Source organism: Clytia hemisphaerica, unplaced genomic scaffold, assembly GCF_902728285.1.
Source record: "Clytia hemisphaerica strain Z4C2 unplaced genomic scaffold, Clytia hemisphaerica genome assembly, whole genome shotgun sequence".
Taxonomy (NCBI): Eukaryota; Metazoa; Cnidaria; class Hydrozoa; order Leptothecata; family Clytiidae; genus Clytia; species Clytia hemisphaerica.
This window is the reverse complement of record NW_027104504.1, coordinates 10,001-30,259: the sequence shown is the minus strand read 5'-3', so window position 1 is coordinate 30,259 and position 20,259 is coordinate 10,001. Positions and strand designations below refer to the sequence as shown.

General features: G+C 35.2%; 2 protein-coding genes across 2 annotated transcripts in view; one reads left to right on the top strand and one right to left on the bottom strand.

The window, feature by feature from the left end:
- Positions 1–1,553: 1,553 nt before the first annotated feature.
- LOC136821815 (patatin-like phospholipase domain-containing protein 2) lies at positions 1,554–6,162 on the bottom strand. Its single transcript, XM_067078034.1, has 8 exons — positions 5,611–6,162; positions 5,299–5,364; positions 4,839–5,109; positions 4,344–4,544; positions 3,764–3,902; positions 2,616–2,735; positions 2,437–2,480; positions 1,554–2,163 (listed from the first exon to the last, which is right to left on the bottom strand). Exons 1-8 carry the CDS (start codon positions 6,028–6,030, stop codon positions 1,676–1,678), a joined length of 1,749 nt encoding a protein of 582 aa, XP_066934135.1. The 5' UTR covers positions 6,031–6,162; the 3' UTR covers positions 1,554–1,675.
- A 200-nt stretch (positions 6,163–6,362) lies between these two features.
- LOC136821820 (apoptotic protease-activating factor 1-like) overlaps positions 6,363–20,259 on the top strand; it is a gene marked incomplete at its 3' end in the record, with an annotated part of 23,209 nt that continues 9,312 nt past the window's right edge. The window contains 4 exon segments of the mRNA XM_067078040.1: positions 6,363–6,492; positions 17,842–18,130; positions 18,358–19,244; positions 19,555–19,739. Coding sequence (XP_066934141.1) covers positions 6,430–6,492; positions 17,842–18,130; positions 18,358–19,244; positions 19,555–19,739 — 1,424 coding nt within the window.

Sequence of the window (20,259 nt, the reverse complement as noted above, 5' to 3'; positions counted from 1 at the left end):
TGTAGAGCAGCCATTTCAACGCTCTTGAATAAATTTCTATCCTTTTGTATTTTCGGCATCAAATTAATTAGTGACAAAATTTGTGCTGGAATTTATTTAGGAAGCTTTATATTTGATCATCAGATCATTATTTTGTCAAAATAAGTCATTTTGACAGTGTAAGGACAATAGAATAATTGATGAGATTGAAATCTCTAAAACTGGCCTTCCCAGCTTTTTCCTACTGACAATTTCTATCTATTCATACTAAAGGCATCTCATTCGGTACAATTAAAATATTTGGTGTAATAAAGTTTACAGGCATCACACTTAATTGCCCTGTCAATATTTTTGTCAAAAAGTGGCACTTTGTCTAGAAAATGACTGGTAACGTCAAAAGTCACTTTTAGTATTCTCTAGCTAGAGTAATTCTCAGCCACGTGCTCAGTGGTTCATTTGAAAGCCACATCAGGACTCGATTTGGATGTTCTCTAAGGTGGAGAGAGCAGGTAAACTCGATAACCCAAATTTATCTGGTCGCCGGTCGTGGTCGCTGGTCGTGGTCGCCATTTCTGGTCGATGTTTAGAAACTCCCAAGAAAATTGTACACGTACTGAGTTGATTATAGTTAATTATAATTACTAATCTACTCTCGTTATAACTTTAGAAATATCTACATATTGTACATAATGTTGTCTAATGAATAAATTATCATATTAGATGATTGGAAAATAAAACTTATAAAACTCAACAGTATTTACAAAATTAATTTGGATTTCGACTTTAGGAAAGTTTCATCTTTAATCGATTAGAGAATGTTTGAAACTTGATATCAGGGTCGATTCAGAGAGAGAGCAAGAGAAAGAATCCTATTCACTCACTCCTCAAAGTTTGTTGATTCAAGGCTATCATTTAGGATCTGTGTATTTAAAAACTTTCTCATCATTCCAACTGATAATTGTAATAGGATCTATTGTAAAGGAATTTGATCACATGATATGATAAGGTATGGTGAAAGTGTTTGACCTCACGCGATTATTTTCAAAGACTTCTCTTTTGAAGAAATGCGATGCATCTAGCATTTAAACATTTGACCCTTAAACTAGTGTTTATGTATAAGAATTGCGAAGCGATCCAGGCAAGTCATTCGATTCGCAAGTTGCAAGCAAAATATTTAAATTTATAGGGTAACGCACTAGAAATTGCGAGTTTAAATAGATAATCGATCCGTAAATGTAAACCCCGCGAAACCCCGACAACTGCTCAGGTCCAGGAAGGACGAACCCCTTTCGAGATTTACTTAAACCCCGGGGTTAAATTCTGAATGTAGAAGACATGACATAACCTTCGTCAGTCTATAATCCCGAATGTATCCAAAAATATATCTAAAACTATAACACAAGCACTATTTACAGTATAAACAATATAAACTACCTTCGAATTGGTAGTTCAAAATGAAATAGAAAATTACAATTTGAATACTTAATATCTATTTAAAAAAAATATATTATTTTGAAAAATATGTCTTTTTGGCCCATTGATAAAAAAACGAGCATTTTAGAACTGTGAAACTGAACAATGTTTCTTCGTCTTTAGAAAACGTATGACCAATTAATAGGCCATCAAACAAAGTTTTTTTCATTTTCATGCCTGATATAAGTACATTAATGAACAGGAAACCCACCACTACCTGTCATCACGCATCACAACCATTTATCTCCACAAAATCATCCCAAGAATCGACATCAGAATCAAACGAAAATTTCCTTCGTTTCTGACCCACAACCAGTGTATCATAAACTGGATCAGGGTACAACTGGAGTTCACTTCCATAATCGTCAGGGTCATATGTGGATTGACTTCGATCAAATTTGAGAACCAAACCATCGTCATCTTTTACACAAAACATTGTCTTTCCATCTTCGTCTACCTCAGCTAAATAATCATCTTCTTCAGTCAAGTCAGGAGAAGGTGAATGGTCCGAAAAAAGACCTTGTTCGTCGAAAACGTACGAATTCAGTTTCGATACAATATCGAGATCGGTCAGTTTAACGAAGGATGAAACACGTGACGGTGGTGGAGCATCTAAACCTGACTTTTCTTCGTTGATTTTCAATAAGGAATCAGCTTTTACAATAGGTATTGTCACTAATGACTTTTGTGCTGTCAAGATTCTTCGCTTTTCTGGGAAAGTAAAGAGAAAAAAAGTGAGATGAATTTGCTGGAAGTTCGGGAACAAGATTGGTTTGAGCAGAAACTTTCCCGATCTTCGGGAATCTTAGCCCTTTTCGCGAAAGTAAATGTCTTTGAAAAGTTCACACCTCTAAGTCATTTTCCGTGTAAAAACTTTCACGAAAGTAAATGTCGTTAATTTCGCAATTTTTCGACCTTGCTAAAGAATCTGCTCTCGAAAGTTTGTACGCCTAAATTATTTAAGTTGTGAGAATATATTCTTACTTTTTTCAACTTCATTGTGATGCTCTTCTTTCATTGAAGGATGCCTAAAATATGATGGAAAACATATCTGAACATATCAAGGTTATTCAACTCGATTTGAATGGTGTTTCTGTCGTTGGATAGAACATTTCTTAGATTTGATTAATTTTGTCACCAATAAAAATAAACCTAAGTCTTACCATTCAAAGTTGACTTTATCCTGATATGCCTGGATGACTTCAAACGCAATATCAAATGCCTTTTTGGTGTAGAAATTGTATGCACAAAGCTCTCTAATCCTTGGAATCATGTAATGAAATCTAAGAGAGATGAATTAATTTTTTATTAAGAGTTTATTGAAAGAAACTACCAGTGAAAACTCGGTTACTTATTCTGAATTAACCCATAAACCCAAAAGTGAAACGGGTTATGAAACGTCCTATCGAGTAGCTTGTCTTTCAGCCATTCTTTTCAGATGTGAGTATTTTATGACCAGTATTACAAATTCCTAAAGCGTTTGATGTAATTTTTTACCCTAAGTTTCAACTAATGCATGTAGGATATCTAAAAGAAAATATTTGTAATTCTAGCATGCTTGAATATCATGTTGTCTATAGTAAAGGTAACACGAACAATCAAATAGTACAAAACTAAAGGTTCCTAAACTCCCGCAAAAGGACCACCAGATCATACCGCCAGGAGGTAGGAACCCAAACTAAGCTAACAATTAATTAATAAATAAACTAATAAATGGAAAAAAACTAACAACAGAGGATAAATACTAACAGAAATGAAAAACAAAAAGAGCTAGGAGGAGGGCAGTTAGAGTAAAAGACTAAAATAACGGTCCCCCAAAAAGACTTGTATCACAGATAAATTTTATCGCTATGCTCAATATATCATGATTTTGGACAATGCTAAAATCGGGGTCGCCATAAAGAAGTATTCTACACAATGTTTTGGGATTGAATGGAAACAAGGTTATGTCAAGTTGAAGAAGGCTGTCGAACATCACATCACAAGTCTGTCGTTAGAGTAATCAGAGCAATGCATAAAAAAATGCTGTGTTTTTTCTACTGAATTTTGTCAACAGTTGCAGAAGGGGTCAACTGTGTCTGCAAAATTATGTCTGAACTTATGCTCACGAAGATGACTGAAACCAACCCTTAATCGGTTAAGGAGAACAATGTCATCGTTGTCACTAGCTCTGAAAACTGAGTTAGCACTGGGTCTGAGGAATCGGAGAATTGCTTGCTTGAAAGACTTAATAGTGGGAAGATTTCGTATATGATCTCCGAGTTGTCTTTTTTAAGTGTTACTATCTAAGGATAAACGCTAAGGCACTTACAATTCTTTAAGAAATTCAGAGACGTGTTCGGTTGCATAAATACAAGGTTTGGCAATCCATTGGGCAATATTTGAAAATGTTCGGATGAAATACCAGCACAGATCACTTTGTTGAAAAAGGATTTTTGTTTGGAGTAGAACTAAATGGAAAAATAGAAAATATATATTTTGAGGGTGGTCAAACCTGGTCAAACTCAATTAAATTTTCATGTGGTATTAAATAAATCAAAACCTTAACGCTTTATGTCTCATGTGTTGTTATCAGAAAAAATTTCTTACAAAGTACTGAGAGTAAAATATGTGTCTAAAATCCAAAGTTACATAACCATATGATGCATAGGGTAGTTTTGATATTAAAATTGATATGTCTAGACATTTATTTAGATTCTTTGTCTTACTTTCATATGAAATAGGAGGTCTCAAATAAATCGAAACTGTTATAAATGTTATGTATTGTGGTGTATAATACAAGGTTATATAACTCTTAAATTCTATAGTTATCAAATGTATTTTTTTTTAAGGTCAACCTTTTTAAAATTGAATTGATTGAAAAGTGGAGAGAAACACTTCCAAACACTTACTTTTATTGAGCTGATCAGGGACTGTCACCAAATTATCAATCATGTTTCCCTTAGCGATTGTATGTTCCATGTCACTGAAGCATGAAGATGTTGTATTTCCACAGGAGCAAATACTTCCCTCATCATCAGAAGTTTCTGTCGCAAACCCACAACATTGTGGAATGCTCACAATTGCTACATCAAAACTCAACATTTCAGGATCTAATAGGATATAAAACAAAAAATAACACATTATATATCATTTGACATATCTTAAAGTGGTTTGAACTAAAAGTACAATTTTTAGCTAATTTCCATATCATCACAATTGATATGAAGATCTTTACATTTTACATATTTCAGTCCAAGATGACCACAAGATAATTTTTTTTTCTCTGAGGCAGTATAACCTTTTATATACAGTCTTTTTGTTGAGCCTAAATTCTTGAAAAGTGTATGATACAAAAAATAAGAAATTTAGCCGTTCTAGGATGATAAACAACTGAAGGGACTTACAATTATTGTGTAGATAGCGCAAAGTATCCCTGTAGCCTTGTCGACACATTTCTGATAACACATCATTATCTGGAGGAAATAGTGCCCTAGTCATTCTGTAGATATTATGGCTTGTGAATTGAATACTGGTGTTCCTCATATCAAAGTTTGTTTGTGATTTATGTGTATCGTTTGGGCAAATATCACTTTCCCCTCCAAAAGGTGAAATGGTTATTGTTATTCCATTAAAATGTTGTGGCATATTGTCTGTAAAGCCACCATCAATGTAAGACTGAAAGAAAAGAAATAATTCCAATAACAATAATCTCATATTAAGTGTATGGAAACTATAGCTCTGCTTAATTTGGAAATCTTATCAAAGAGTAATATCTTATAGAATTTTGAAAAATAAATCATCCAAACATTGTGAAAAACACCATGAAAGTTAGAAGAAAGCAAAAACTGAAGAAATATATCTCACCACGCCACGAAACTTTGGAGGAAGAACACCAGAGAAAAATGGGATGAATGATGTGCAAACCAAAGCCTAAAAATTATAAGCAGTTAAATGAATTTGAAATTCTTATATTTTGGTCATTCTGTCTTTTCAGGAGGCCTTTTTTGATATTGGCCCTTCATAAGTACTATCACATCACATTTCAAAGCTTTGAATAAATTCATAAAGTTTCCTTGATTCTTTATAAACTTGGTTAACGTTAAGCGCTTTTCAAGTTGAATTGTCTGAACAGCAGAAATTATGGAAAAATTGCACATCAACAGAAATCATACTAACATCTACTAATTCTTTGTTGCTTGCAAAGTCTGAAACAATGACATTTTCCCAATCAGAAACTCTTGTAAGGGAAACATAGAGCTTTCCAGAAACTTTTTTATATGCATCAGATGGTAAATGTGTCATAAATGTCTTTCGTATCTTTTCACATGGTTCAAATTCTGGGCTAAGTGGCCCTAAAACTTTCCCATGAACTTTTGAAGCAAGATGCATTGTAAACTGTACACTGGCTTCAAGATCTGTGTCACATAAAAGCATACATGCTGTTAGTGCTCCAGCAGAAGAACCTCCAACACACTCAATATTTTCCAACAGTTTCTTTCCATAAAACTTTAAACACGATACAACTCCAATGTGATAGATACCCATAAACCCAGCTCCAGAAAATGCTAAATTCAAATCTTCTGACTTGGAAAACATTGCAACGATAAAATAGTTCACATATAGTTTTCTCAAAGTAATGTTAACTTTAGTAACCTTTTCAGTTGTACCATGTGTATATCATTCCTCACAGCACGTTGCCTTCCATTGACTGAAAGAATAATTTTCTTGATTCAAAATCGTCCCTCGGTTTTGCCCCCAGCCAAAAAAAAAAAAGAAGATGTTTACATGTCAATATCGGCTTGATACTGCGGAGGTAAATATAATAGTTTTAACTCCATAGTAGTTCGCTATAACTTTTTGTTTACGATACCTACATTGGTAGCCTGAATCAAGGTACACCAAAAAGCCTGCTGGAGGAATGAATAATTTTGTGTGGAGTGGCAGACAGAGTGGAGCTTGGGGTTGTCTTATTGGTATTTGGGCAGGGGTAAAACCATGAACGAAGAGCAAAGGTTTATATTGATATCAAACAGAAAAGCTATTTCACAAGATTTGCTGGTAAGATTTTATGATTTTTTTAAAACTTTTTGGCCAAAATGTGATAAAGATTTGAAAAAGTTTTCTGTCAGAGTACAGAGAGCCCTTTTTTTTATGGCACGCGGAAGCGCCAATAAATACTATCTTGTTTAAACAGAAACTACAGTGAGATCGGGTAACTTGCATCAGTGCCAGTTTTCAGAGGAGCATGTCATGGTTAGTTGCCCCCAAGGAAAATTTCCAGCATTAAAACTAGCTCAGCACCTATAAGATCCGTTTCCTACCACAAAAAGCCAGAAAAATAAGTAAATATAGCCAGTTTTCAATGATTTTGCCCCTGAACTGTCAGTCACGGAAATCTTTGGATTTGCACGGGGTGTGTACCGTGAGTTAGGGAAACCATCCAGGATCCTGCCATTCTATAAGCCAGCAAAAACTAAATGACACTTGTAAACTTAAGTTTCTTACCATTTTCCATCGAAAACAACCAAAAACAATGCTACTTCCCAAAGCCGGAGACCAAAACAAATTATCTTTCAAGATTATGGCGCCCTTTTGGATCTATTGTTAAGGCCATTTAAAATGGTGGAAAGAGTTGCAGAAAGATAAAGGCGCTCGCTGCGTCAAGGGTGGTAACGCTAAAACGCCTAATATGATCTTCCAACAGTTACAGAAGGCGAGTTAGTTGCCGCGCGAGTTACGTCATGCACTCCACCGCAGTGCATAACGAAGCGTGTTTTAAATGAATATCATTAATTATAAGAATATCTTATGTGCTTACTTTCAGTAAACTTCGAGTGCTTCATTAAAGATGAAGAAGGTAAGAAGATAAAAAATGCGCTGGATAATTTTCAATGTAACAGTTTGATCAATCATTGCTGAAAGTTTGAAAAAGTTTTTCTGACGCAAAAGAAATTGTCAACCAATTAAAAGCACAGTGTACTTATACTTACTACGTTTGCTACATCGTCTAGGCTAAAAAAAGTGCGAAAAGACACGAACGCCATTTTTTATTGAGTGACGTTATGATTTTTTTGATTGCGGCCGCGTACAGGAACTCCCCAAATGTTCCTAACTGTCCTAAATCCAACAGCGCTGCCTAAATCCGATGGGGTCTTTCAAAGATACAAACTAAAATAAAAACCAACCTTTCGCTGTGACGCAACAAAGATACCAAAGCATACCAAAGTGTCAACTAAACTGAGAGATTTGATACATTGAACCAATTAAACCAAATAACAGTAATTGCTTCCTATACAAAACATTTTTTTATTGCAATATGTACAACGTCATAAATGACAACACTAGTAACACTTAACAGCATCATAAAAAGTAATTATTTTTACAATTCACACTTTTTAAAATTATACATAAATTGACATCTTCACATTACAGCAATCTTGTTAGATGTTTTGTTTTGAGAGTTCTTGCAATAGACCTTTTTTCAAAGAGGACATCCTGTTGAATAATTATGTAGTCCAGCCATAAAAACAATGATAGAGACATGCATAATTACTGTATCATGCATATTGTAATAATTATGCATGGTTCTATCATTGTTTTTCTGCTGGACTACATAATTATTCAACAGGGTGGCCTCTTTGAAAAAAGGTCTATAGTTTATCGTTCAACTTGGAGAGGGAATGTTTGTAAACATAAGAAACCTTTCATAACAGTCATTTAGGGGGTCGGAATTAGGCAGGGCTGTCAGATTTAGGACCACTCACGGTATTTGCAACGATTTCAACAATTTTTTCTGACCCTGTGCAAATGAGCTCTAGAACATCTGTGTATTTTTTTATAATCAAGTGTAACATTTTTTCACTCTGTGTAAATGCAACGGGTTGCAGTGATTGAGTGTATTTGCACTCAAAACAATCAAAACAAAAATGGTAGAGTAGAGCTGTGGCCTGTGAGCGGAGCTGAATAAAGTTTATTTTATAATGACCAGCCAGGTCATTTATTTGAGGGCTATGCATGTTAGCTTCCACTGATGCAAGTGGGTAACACTCTCAAGGTACATATTATCAAAATTTTGCCCCTGCCCCTGCCCCAGTGCCCAGTATTGAATTGAAAAAAATTGACGCCGAAGGCATTTTCTCACGACTTGTAAGCTGCGCCAAGAGGTTAATCAGCACTGACGCTGTGGTTTCAGCCACACGCCATCAGCTTTATTTATTGTTTACAGTACTACAATTGAAATCTTGAATATTGATGTAATAATGGTGCATGTTGCAGTCAAAGTCAGTATTGCTCCGAGCCTGCGAGTGACACCGATTAAAATAATTTTGTACGCTGACTCTAAACTCAATGTCATCTGTTGCGTCAGCACCACATGACTGTGTGCTCCAAAGATCTTTGGCGTCAGTTACATGAAATCTATTCTGGCCCCTGCCCTTGAAAAGTGAGCAATCTCTGCCCTCGAGATCTTGATGATTTCTGTCATACTCTGAAAACTGGCATCAGTGGAGGCAAACATGCATAGCCCTCATCAAATAAATGACCTGTCTGGTCATTAAAATACAACTACGCAGCTCCGCTCACAGCTCTACTCTACCATTTTTGTTTTGATTTAACAAAATTTGTATTTTAATGACCAGCCAAGTCTTTCATTTGAGGGCTATGTATGTTAGCCTCCACTGATGCAAGTTACCCGATCTCACGGTATATTTCATTCAGGGGATACTACCGTAACTTGGTATAATGTCGACACCCCTCCTCTAATTCTGACACCCTTTTTATCAGCTGAAATTTATAGAAGAAAGGTTGAAACTGTTTTTCTTTGCTTAGTGGTCAGAGATGAATAGTCCTTTTTCAATCAGTGATTCAAGCTTTTATATTAACGTATTCATCTAAGAAAACCTAGCTATTTTTTTTAGAATCTTACTTACAATCTAGTTTTTCTATTTATGAAAAGTAGATTGCTGACACGTGTGGAAAGGAATTGCGGCATGACTGATCCTTTTGTTTCGATAATAACATCAAAGTGGGAATTAATTTTCTTCTTGATTCTTTCTTTCCTTTTTCTTTCTTATCAGTTCACACTTTCTCTCACTACTTTCAAAGCTTGGTTAGCTCAAGCGGTTAGATTGTCTGTCTCATATGCATGGGGTTTCGAGTTTGATTCCAATGGACATGTCTAATTTTTTCAATTCTTGATTTTTTTGTGATTCTCTCATCAATTTAATTTTGTATCACATTTTCATTAGAGTGAAGGTATATCGATGCGTTATGTAATGTTAATTGCTATTAGTAATTACGCGTTCAATTCGAATCTATGATCTGTTCCCTCCTAGTGAGGAGTTTAATACTCTTATAACAACCGTATTTTATAAGCATTGAATACTGAAATTCAAATAACGACCACACAAGAAAGATAAGCAAACGATTGGATCAAGTGCCAAACATTTTGACCTGGAAATCAATTATTATTCTGCCTTTAAAGTATAAAACGGGAAGCTCAATGATTCTGAAAGAAGTTATTTGACGATTCTCTTACAAAGAATTGCTCGCTCACTCGCTGGCTGAAAGTGAAAGTGAAAGTAAGTGAAAGTAGTGAAAGTAGTGAAAGTGAAACTGAAACTGTCAGTCAGCAAACGCAGGCGCAAACAAAGAAAAAAAACTTAAAAAAGATCTCATTAAGTGATGCTATCGTTGCTTATCTAAACCTTAGACAGAGAGCAGAGGTAATATGCTAGTTACTTGTTTGATTGACCTTCATTATAAAAGAAAGAGAATTAAAAAAAGAAAATTGAAGAATTGGAAAATTGGACAACCATCGGAATCGAACTCGGAGCCCCATGCTTATGAGACAGACAATCTAACCGCTGGAGCTAACCACGCTTTGAGAGTGGCAAGGGAAAACGTGAACTTATAAAAAAGAAAAAGGAAAGAAAGAAACGAGAAGAAAATTAATTCCCGCTTTGATGTTATTATCGAAACAAAAGGATCAGTCATGCCGAAATTCCTTTCCACATGTCAGCAATCTACTTTTTATAAATAGAAAGACTAGATTGTAAGGAAGATTCTAAAAAAAAATAGCTTTTTTCTTAGACTACTTAGACGACTACGTTGTATGTTCACTGTATTTTCCAAGGAAAATGAAGCATGTTCACTGTATTTCCCATAGAAAATAAGTATGTTCATGTATTTCTCAAGGAAAATGACGTATGTTCACTGTATTTTCCAAGGAAAATGAAGCATGTTCACTCTATTTTCCATAGAAAATAAGTATGTTCACTGTATTTCTCAAGGAAAATGACGTATGTTCACTGTATTTCCCAAGGAAAATGAAGTATCACGTCCCTGTTTAGAAAACCAACTTTTCTTTCTGAACCCATTCCTATATTATGTTCACTGCATTTCTCAAGGAAAATGACGTATGTTCACTGTATTTTCCAAGGAAAATGAAGCATGTTCACTGTAATTTCCATAGAAAATAAGTATGTTCACTGTATTTCTCAAGGAAAATGACGTACGTTCACTGTATTTCCCAAGGAAAATGAAGCATGTTCACTGTATTTTCCATAGAAAATAAGTATGTTCACTATGTTCACATTTCTCAAGGAAATGGTTTCAAATCTCAAAAATGGTTTCAAATGGTGTCCTGAAATCTTTTGGTGTTGAAAGTATTTTGAAAATACTCTGGGAGAATCAAAATGGTTTGGGTCAGAAATTTGCCCAAGTCTGCCATTATGGTATTGCATTTCCCACTAAAAGGCGATATTTAGAGTTAAAGTCTGATTTTCTCAAGCTATAATCTCAAAAATGGTTTCAAATAGGGTCTTGAAATTTTTCAGTGTTGAAAGTATTCTGGATATACTCTGGGAAAACCAAAATGGTTTGGGTCAGAAATTTGCCAAAGTCTGTCATTATGGAATTGTATTTCATTCTAAAACACAATGTTTTGAGTAAGCTTGAGATCCTTGAGTGTTCTTCCTAAAGAAATAAAATTCATAATGGCAGACTTTGACATATATGTCCATTGTGAACCACTGTGATTTTCCTTGAGTGTTCCCAGAAAACTTTCAACACCAAAAGATTTCAGGACCCTATTTGAAACCACTTTTGAAATTTTAGCTTGAGAAAATTAGAGTTTAGCTTTAAATAGAACGATAACTAACATTCAATCTTTCAAATTGATTTTTTGTTAGGCTCCAGTTTTGACACGTGTACGTAAGCCGACTTCTCACAAAACTATTGGGGAAGTTGATTCGGGTGCGAAGGTTGATTCGTTGATTTTGAAGCAGGTTGGACATTTGAATGCGATTATTGACTTCTGCATTTCCGGTATTGGGCTCGTCATGACTGATTATCAATCCAAGGTATGTGAATTTGGAGACGTTTTTGATTGGTGTCTCGTCGAGTGAGATGATTGTGTCGTGATAGTGTCGTTCAAGAATTTGGTGATTCAGAACCATAGTTCTGTTTTGAGTTTGTTAACTAATAGCCCAAAACTTTCGAAAACTTAGTTTAGAAGAACCAGATAAAAGACTTTCTTTGTCAGTAAAGAAAAGTACTAAATCACCCCCATACCCAATCCATGGGAGTTCTGCTTGTCCAAACGTTTGGATGTTTTTATTTCGTATTTGGTACCGTTGTTTTCGGGTGAGACTTTTCAAGTTGATGCGATAATTGTGCTTGAAAAAGTTGATATCATTTGATTTTTCTTTGAAGAGTCTCATGACAAAGTCAATATAGAGATTGAACAAGAAGGGAATTTCTGGTCCTCCTTGTCGAGCACCAGATGAGGTTTGAAACGTTTTATTTGCATCTTCGTAAGTTAGACTTGTATTTTGATAAAGTTTTTCAAGAATGTCGAATAGTGGGGGTGATTGACGGTTATCGAATCGCAAACGAATCGATTCGAAAAGCCAGTCTCGAGGGGTGTGGTCTAATGCGGCTGTCAGGTCGACGAAAAGGAGAAAGAGGGGCTGTCTTTTTCGATCAGTAATCTGTTGGATCCGTTTAATTGTGTATATTCCTTCAATTGTTCCCCTATCTTTCCGAAAACGATTCTGTTTGTCGCTTAGTTGTAGCTCGTACCAAGGACAAAGTCGATCGATAATTAAATTAATTAAGAGCTTACAAACGGTTGAGCAAATACTTATCCCACGATACTTTTTGGGGTCTTTTTGGATCCTTTCTTTTAGATTTAGATATGTTTTTTATAGCTGAAGTTTGCCGTTTGGTAGGGTTGAAGTGACATTTGAAGTGATTGAGAAGACTTTGGGTGGGACAAGAAGCTTGGATACTTGAAAGAGTGCTACTTTGCTCTTTTGCCCGTTTAAAAAGTTTTTGTAGGTTGCGATTAATTGCTAGCTGGTTCAATTTTTCAACTTCTGTTTTCAGATACTCATTCTTAAGAAAACGTGCTTGTAATCTGATCTTTTTACAAAGTTTTTGAATATCTGTGGAATCAATGTTTTTTGCCATCAATTTGTCTTTTTGTTGGTATAGATTATCTAATTTTTCATCGTTGTGCCATGGGTGAATTATACGGTTTTTGGTCAGTTTCGGAATAATTGTTTCAGCAGCAGAATTTATTGAGTGGATAAAATGTTGATTTATAGTGTCATTATTTTCATTCTCTAGTGTTAATGTTGTCGACTGCAGTTTGTATAAAGTGATTTCTGATATTTTCGTTATCTAACATTTTCAAATCGAGTTTTTCGTTTTTTCTCTTTTTGTTCCTTTTTCTGCAACGTGCAGCTTTGGTGCAGGGCGTATTCATGGTCGCGATAACTAGACGGTGATCACTGTCGAAATCATAGCTTTGGTGTACTCTGCAGTTGTAACTGTTGTAAACTAACGTATTGTCGTATCCAGCTGCAAGTGAGAATAAAGTTTTGTGTTTTCCCATCGGGGGAATACCAGGTAACTCTGCGGCACTTTTTGTGAGTGAACCATGTGTTTAGGACGGATAGAGGACAACTGTCGAGGAAGTTATGGAAGCGCTCGCCATTTTCATTGAATTCAAGATTTTCTATTATCGAGTTTTCACGTAGTGATGTATTTGAGCAACTGGCCGAAGTTGTTGCATTGAAGTCTCCGAGTCATATAACTTTACGATTAGTTTCGGTATTAGTGACAAGAGTTCTTATTTTGCTGCAGAATTTATTATTTGAGGATTTTGAGTCTTCCTCTGTTGGAGCGTATTCAACAAATAATTTTCAAATGACATCCGTAGAGGGTGATTTCTGCAACAATAATCCTTGATAGACCAGCTCCTGAGTTAACATAAAAATGGGTAGTTCTTAAAAAAGCACGATTTTTTCTTTTAAGCTGGAGTTACAACTCTTCCTTACTCGGCTTTTTGATAAAACAGTATTTATAACTCGTTTACTGTAACTCGTCTTTTCTAGAGGTAAGTTTCCGATGAACTCGTTTAGAATGATAGTTTCTTTTTAAACGAGATAGTTTCTTTTTAAATGAGATAGTATTCGCTGCAGTTAACGATGAATGAAAGATAGTTTCGCTTTAAAAAAGATAGTATTTATTGGCGCTTCCGTGCGCCATACTTTTTCCCCAAAATTGAACAGTTGGCTGGTAAGGGGATTCCCACAATATTATTGCAGTAGTTTAATTCGTGTTTACCCTGTAGAGCAGGCTAGCTTTTAGCTCTAAATAAAACAGCATCCTAATAACATGAAAACCAGAATATGATTCTTCTCAATATGGGAATCATAGCCTGGATATCTATACCGTAAACTATTCCACCGGCTAGTTTTTCATAATCTTGATTCTTGTCTGGTCCAACTAAATCGTGTACAGGGATATTTGTCCCTGAATATGTGTGTGCATGTGATTGGTTGATTTGATAGGAGCCCAGTCACTACTGAGCAGAATTTTTGCCGGGGTCTTCAATATATTTATATGCGCGTGCATGATTTATGGAAAAAGCTGACATTGCAAAAAAAGATAAAAAAATCAAAATGAATACAAAGATTCATTTCCAAACAAAATGGCTAATGACTGGGAGCTATTATAAATGTGGTGGCTGATGTTTTACCATTGCTTTTGGTAGTTTTGAAAGTTTTTGGAGCTTGTTAAAGAGGCTTTATACTGTCAACAGCTCTAACTTGGGACGATTGGTCAAAACATGGGATTGTTGATATCTGGCCTGTATTTTCACTTACTGTTGAATCTCTTTGACAACAAGTTTGTTTTGATACTTCAACCAGGTTTATCGATCAAATCTTATAAGAAATTTTTAGATATCTGTATTGGGTGCACGCACTTGCTTGCATTTACATGTTTCTTGTCATGCTGATCTGTTCCTTTTATGAAGTGAAAGCCTACCTGGTGAAAGTAGCATATTGACATTATTTGCAATCTATGATTTGTGGTTATGTTAATCAAATGACTTTGGTTTGGTGAAATGGTGGCCAAATTGCTGCCCATGTTTTGTTAGATAGTCCCAAGTTAGAGCCATTGATGGTATACCATCATAGGAAAGCACGAGACTTGCTAACTTAAAACATAAAACATAATAGAAGAGTAATTTACAATGTGCATTTTGTGCAATTTGATTTCACTATGTTAATTGTCCTGAGGGACTGATTTGTAGTTTTTTAGTAAGAATCTGTTTATGTGTCCGTATTTAGAGACTAATTCAGTTTTTTTGTTCACTAATTCGTGTTTTGAAGTGATGATGTGTAGTTTTTCTTTCAAACAAAGATTTCACGCTTTTGTTCCATTTTTGTATGAAGCAGCTTGATCAACAATTTCCCACAGAGGGTTGGTTTGTAACACCTGATCTTTTCAAATCCCAATAGTGGTTCAAAAGTTGGGTGTGGTTTGTAGCGTTTTCGTGTCTCAGCGTGTATTTGTGTGTGTGTTCCAGCGATCCTTGAAGGTTTTGCCAGTTAGGCCAATGTAAAATTTGCTTGGGTTGTGGATAGCTGATTTGGTGTGACATCTGTAGACGACGTTTTCTTCAAGGCAATTCACTTGGAGTGGTAGCTATTATTCTTACGACAGTCACACGTTGGATTATTGGTGACTAGATTCTGGTTGTTTGAAAGCTTCTTATTATGCAAAGAAATTATTTTTGAAATGTTTGGTAAGCAATAATAATTAAATTTCAATGTATTTCTGTTTAATATCTTTTGATTATTTTTAATATTAATTGGAAGCATCTTGATAAAACAGGTATGCGGGTTCTGAAAGTAGCTTTTCTACCTCAAGGAGGGGTTATTGACACTAACACTGTCTTATAGTCCTGGCGCCCTTGCCTTGCATAGCCTCTGACAGGATGGGTTCTGATTTTGATTTGTGGTGATACTTTCACCAATTCGGCTCAACCAATTTTGCCAAAAACCCGGTCAACAAAACAGATTTTTAAATATTGAAGGGATATATAATCTTTATAATTTGTAGTTAATATGGGTGATATGGTAAGTATTTTTATTGTAAGCATGAAGCAAACAAGTCGTAGGATTTCGTTCATCTAGTTCAAAGGATGATAGGGTAGGGAAACTACTTCATGCAAGATGGCTTCAAAATTGCAGCTGTTTGTTACAGAAAACTCTTTAAAACTTTCTTCACTAAAATATGATCATTAAACTATAACATCGAATTTATTGATTTGTGCATAACATGACTTTGATTATGATTTTGCAATTCGTACAATCCATGGATTTGAATATTTTATTGGTATTTGTTGATGTTTCTTAAATTTAAAACAGGCTTAACTCAATCCATGTGATTGTTCATTTATATAATAACACACAGCATTTTAAGAATGATTTCCTCCTGGTATCCTTTTAAAATGATTGATTGATTGATTGTGTTTATTAAATTAAAATAAATGAAAACAAAAAACAAAATCATAAATCAGTTATGCAATAGTTGAACCTCTTCTATTGCTTGTTTTATTGTGTTCAGGAATAAACTATTCGTTCACAAAGAAACCACATGATTTAAATTATATTCAAATCAATCAATAACAAAATGAAGCTTTCTAACATCTATTTGAAGAGTGTTGCAGTTCTCTATCAATGCAAGCCTCCACCACTGGTGAATGGGATTCAAAAACCAATGAAACCTGGTGGTTATTCAGATAGTGGTGCCGATATTGCTTACCAGCTACAGAAGTTTAACGTATCTATCATCACTCCTGTTGAATCTCCAGTCGTAAATCAAGACTTTGATTGGGTGTTTCCTGACAGCCCTGCAGGGATTGACATGGCTTTGAAGAAAGGAGCAAAATGTTTTTGGCTCAATACAATCCTTTACAAAGGGCATTCGGTTGAAGCTTACTTTGGAAGAGATATTGAGTTTGTTGGTCAGTTACCTGCTCTAATTGAAAAATATGATGATAAACTATTAACTAACAATCTGTTAAGGAAAAATGGATTGACTGTCTTACCACAAACTTTGATTTCTAATGATCAGAAATCAGACATGTTAGAGGGACTCGATTTTCCATGTGTTATTAAACCAGTTCGTGGGCGGGGTAGTCAAGGAGTTGTAGTGGCTCAAAACCGTGGGGAATTAAGTGGAAACCTGGAACGATTATTTTTAAGCAAAAAATATGGTAATTCTCTTTATATTGAGAACTATTTAACAGGGCAGGAAATCACTGTCACAGTTATGCCTCCTGGAAGATACTATTTTGGAAACAAAGTGGAAGACAAAACCACACCATGGTCTATGCCAGCAGTAAAAAGGATCAACCATAAAAATGGTGTGATCCCTTGGAATGGGGATGTTCCTGTCACTGAGAATAGTTTTGTAATGGAAGATGACAAGCTTGCCTCAGAAGCAATTCGAAATGCTTATGTTGAATGCGAAAAAGCTTTCAGTATGGTAGAAGCCAGGGCACCGATACGAATCGACTGCAGAGCGGATAAAGATGGCAAGTATTGGCTTTTTGATTTAAATATGAAACCAAACATCACAGGAGCTTGTAGACCCCATCGACAGAACCAAGATAGCTTGACAGCCATTGCAGCTAGGAAAATTGGATGGAGTTATGGTGATCTGCTTGCAAATATTGTTGAACAAAGATGGAAGTGCTAGATAAAGCTCAAATTCTTTTTAGACATTCTGGACATTTTATTATAATTTTTATACACATTTTTTAGAAACATATTGCATATTTCAATTTGTAAGCAACAACCATTTACATCAATTAAATTATTTTTCTACTGTTTTTTCCCAAATTGATCCAAGGATTTTGGTGCTTAGCCTCTTCTCCGTAAGTTAACGAGAGAAGTTCTGTGCTTCAGATATCATAATTAATACTGATGACCAAATAGAAGAAACCAGAAGCTTTATTATTAAATTTTTTGTTGTTTGACATTGACTTGACTTTTGATGATTCAGTGTTAAATCTCATTTTATGAAAGTATTTTTTCACTTCAGGTGGGAGATGTCTTCTCATATTTCCAGAGCAAATTTGTATTGGATATCGATGAAGTTGAACTCATCAAAGGTGAATTGACGTCTCGAGAAAAGGCTGAAAAATTGGTTGAAACTTTGCTTTCGAAGAAACGAAATTTCTTTCGTCACTTTTACAAATCATTGAAGTTCGCAGAATATTACCATTTGTGCGAACTGTTGGAAAGCGGTATGGATGATGTAGAGTCAAGTGATGAAGATGGTTCATCCAGTTCTGATGACGAGGACAGCGATGTTGGTGACCTTCCCAAAGGTAAACAAATCTCTTTTCCTTATTTCTTATTCACAGATTGTTTGCTTTTTTCCTGTGATATCTTGAATAATTTTGGAGGCGTGCCTATAAAATAATCAAATAGAAAAATGAGAATTCAATTGAAGATCTTTTCTTTTTGCGAATTATTGCTTTTATCGACTTAAAATCTTTTTTGCTTGACGATCTTCATCTGCAATTCCACGGTATTAAGAATTTTTTATTTTCAGTTGAAACTATCCTACGAAATGGAGGAGTTCCACAGATCCCTCAAATCTTCGTCGATCGACAGCAATGCATTCAACAAATACAAGACGCATTGAACGCACTGGAAGATGATATTGGATGGGTGGTGTTCCATGGTATGGCTGGTAGTGGTAAAACTCTCTTAGCTTCTGATGGTTTGAATAATGAACCTTTAGTGCATCGATGTTTTCCTGGAGGCATCTTTTGGGTGAATGTCGGTAAAGTTGACAATGCAAGACTTTTAATGAAAATGCAGAACCTTTGCCATTGGTTAGATAATGACGGTCTGTATAGAACACCAAAAAATGTGGAAGAAGCTAGAGACAGACTGAGAATTTTATTTTCACTGGAACACCCTAAATCTTTATTAGTTCTTGATGATGTTTGGTCTGATAATGTATTAAAGTACTTTGATGTTCGTTGCAGGACACTTTTGATCACCAGAAACCCTGCCATTGCAAACACCCTCAGTGGCAATATTATCAACGTTCAAATCAAAGAAACATTAACATTTTCTCAAAGTCAGCAAGTATTAGCATTGTGGACAAACATGGAGATTAAAGATCTACCCGAAGAATCTAACAGTATTATCAATCAATGCAAAGGTTCGCCACTGGCAATATCTATGATTGGTGCTCTCCTTAAAGGTCACAAGAATCGATGGTCTTACTATGTCAAGCAGCTTGATGAACAGAAAATCAGTAAGGTGAAGAGCAAGTTGTCTTATGATTATACATCTTTGTATGATGCTTTTGCTGTCAGTTTCAACGATTTAAGTGACGAACTCCAAGAACATTTTGAAAAGCTATCCATCTTCAATGAGAGCATTGGTATACCAGTGGAAACATTATCCATTCTATGGGATTGTGATGTAAGTCAAGTCTTTTCTCCTAAAACTATGAATAATCTGTTTGTACTGGAGGCCCTACGAAAGATTTTTTACCCCGTTTAATACTGTTCGGTCTAAATATTTATCTAAATATTTTCTCCATCTTTTTATGTACCTGGTATTTCTATTATCAACTTAATGAGATCGAAAGAATTTATTATTTCTTGATCAAAGTTAAATTACTATGATATCTTCAATTCGATTGATATCTTGTTCGACTTATTTGGTCGAGACAGTGGGGAGAGGGTTTTAATCTATGTTGATAATGTAGACTTACATTTTTGTTCTCCAGGAAGTCGAGACTGAAGATATGATGGATGAGCTTATTGGTCGATCGCTCGTTACTTCCAATACGTCAAACGAAGATGATGAAAAGAAGACTTGCTATTTCGTTCATGACATCCAGTTAGGTTTCATCAAAGAGAAAATGACAGAAAAAAAGAAAATTAAAGGATTTCATCAACTTCTCATAGAAAGGTTTGTTTTTTTGGACCTACCCCGGTGGGGTGGAGGTCCTATAAATTAACCCATGTTCGTTAGTTAGTTAGTGTGTTACCAGCTTTTCTCGAGATTGGCTCATTAGTTTTTTCTGATTTTTGGCACAAAGGTGCATGACCATAAACCCTCGAATGTGACGGAGCCCGATTTTCGAAAAAAAAAATTTTTGGGCAAATTTTGGCCAAAAAACGGCTTAAAAACGGGTTTTTTGGACTTTGTGAAAAATTGGATCATTAATTTTTTCTGATTTTTAGCATGAAAGTAGGGTACAATCATAGTTAAAGGATGGCTCAAGCAGATTTTTGCAAAAAAATTTTTTTGGCTCAAAAATCGCATTTTTATCTATAAGAACCACTTTTAATAAGAATACATCAATGTTCTTAGCCATATTATTATTATTATTATTATTGCCACCGAGTGGAGCGCAGCGGAGCATAGGTGGCGTAATAGTTTCGCGATGAGTGAGAGGTTAGTGAAAATTTTTGTCTGTTTTTTTTTG

What these genes read in the sequence shown, in the direction of transcription:
- LOC136821815 (XM_067078034.1), bottom strand. Translation starts at nt 6,030, where the DNA reads ATGTTTTCCAAGTCAGAAGATTTGAATTTAGCATTTTCTGGAGCTGGG. An exon ending in GCGCTATCTACACAATAATT is followed by an intron (nt 4,545 to 4,838) that starts GTAAGTCCCTTC and finishes ATATCCTATTAG; the next exon opens with ATCCTGAAATGTTGAGTTTT. An exon ending in GATAAAGTCAACTTTGAATG is followed by an intron (nt 2,481 to 2,615) that starts GTAAGACTTAGG and finishes ATCATATTTTAG; the next exon opens with GCATCCTTCAATGAAAGAAG.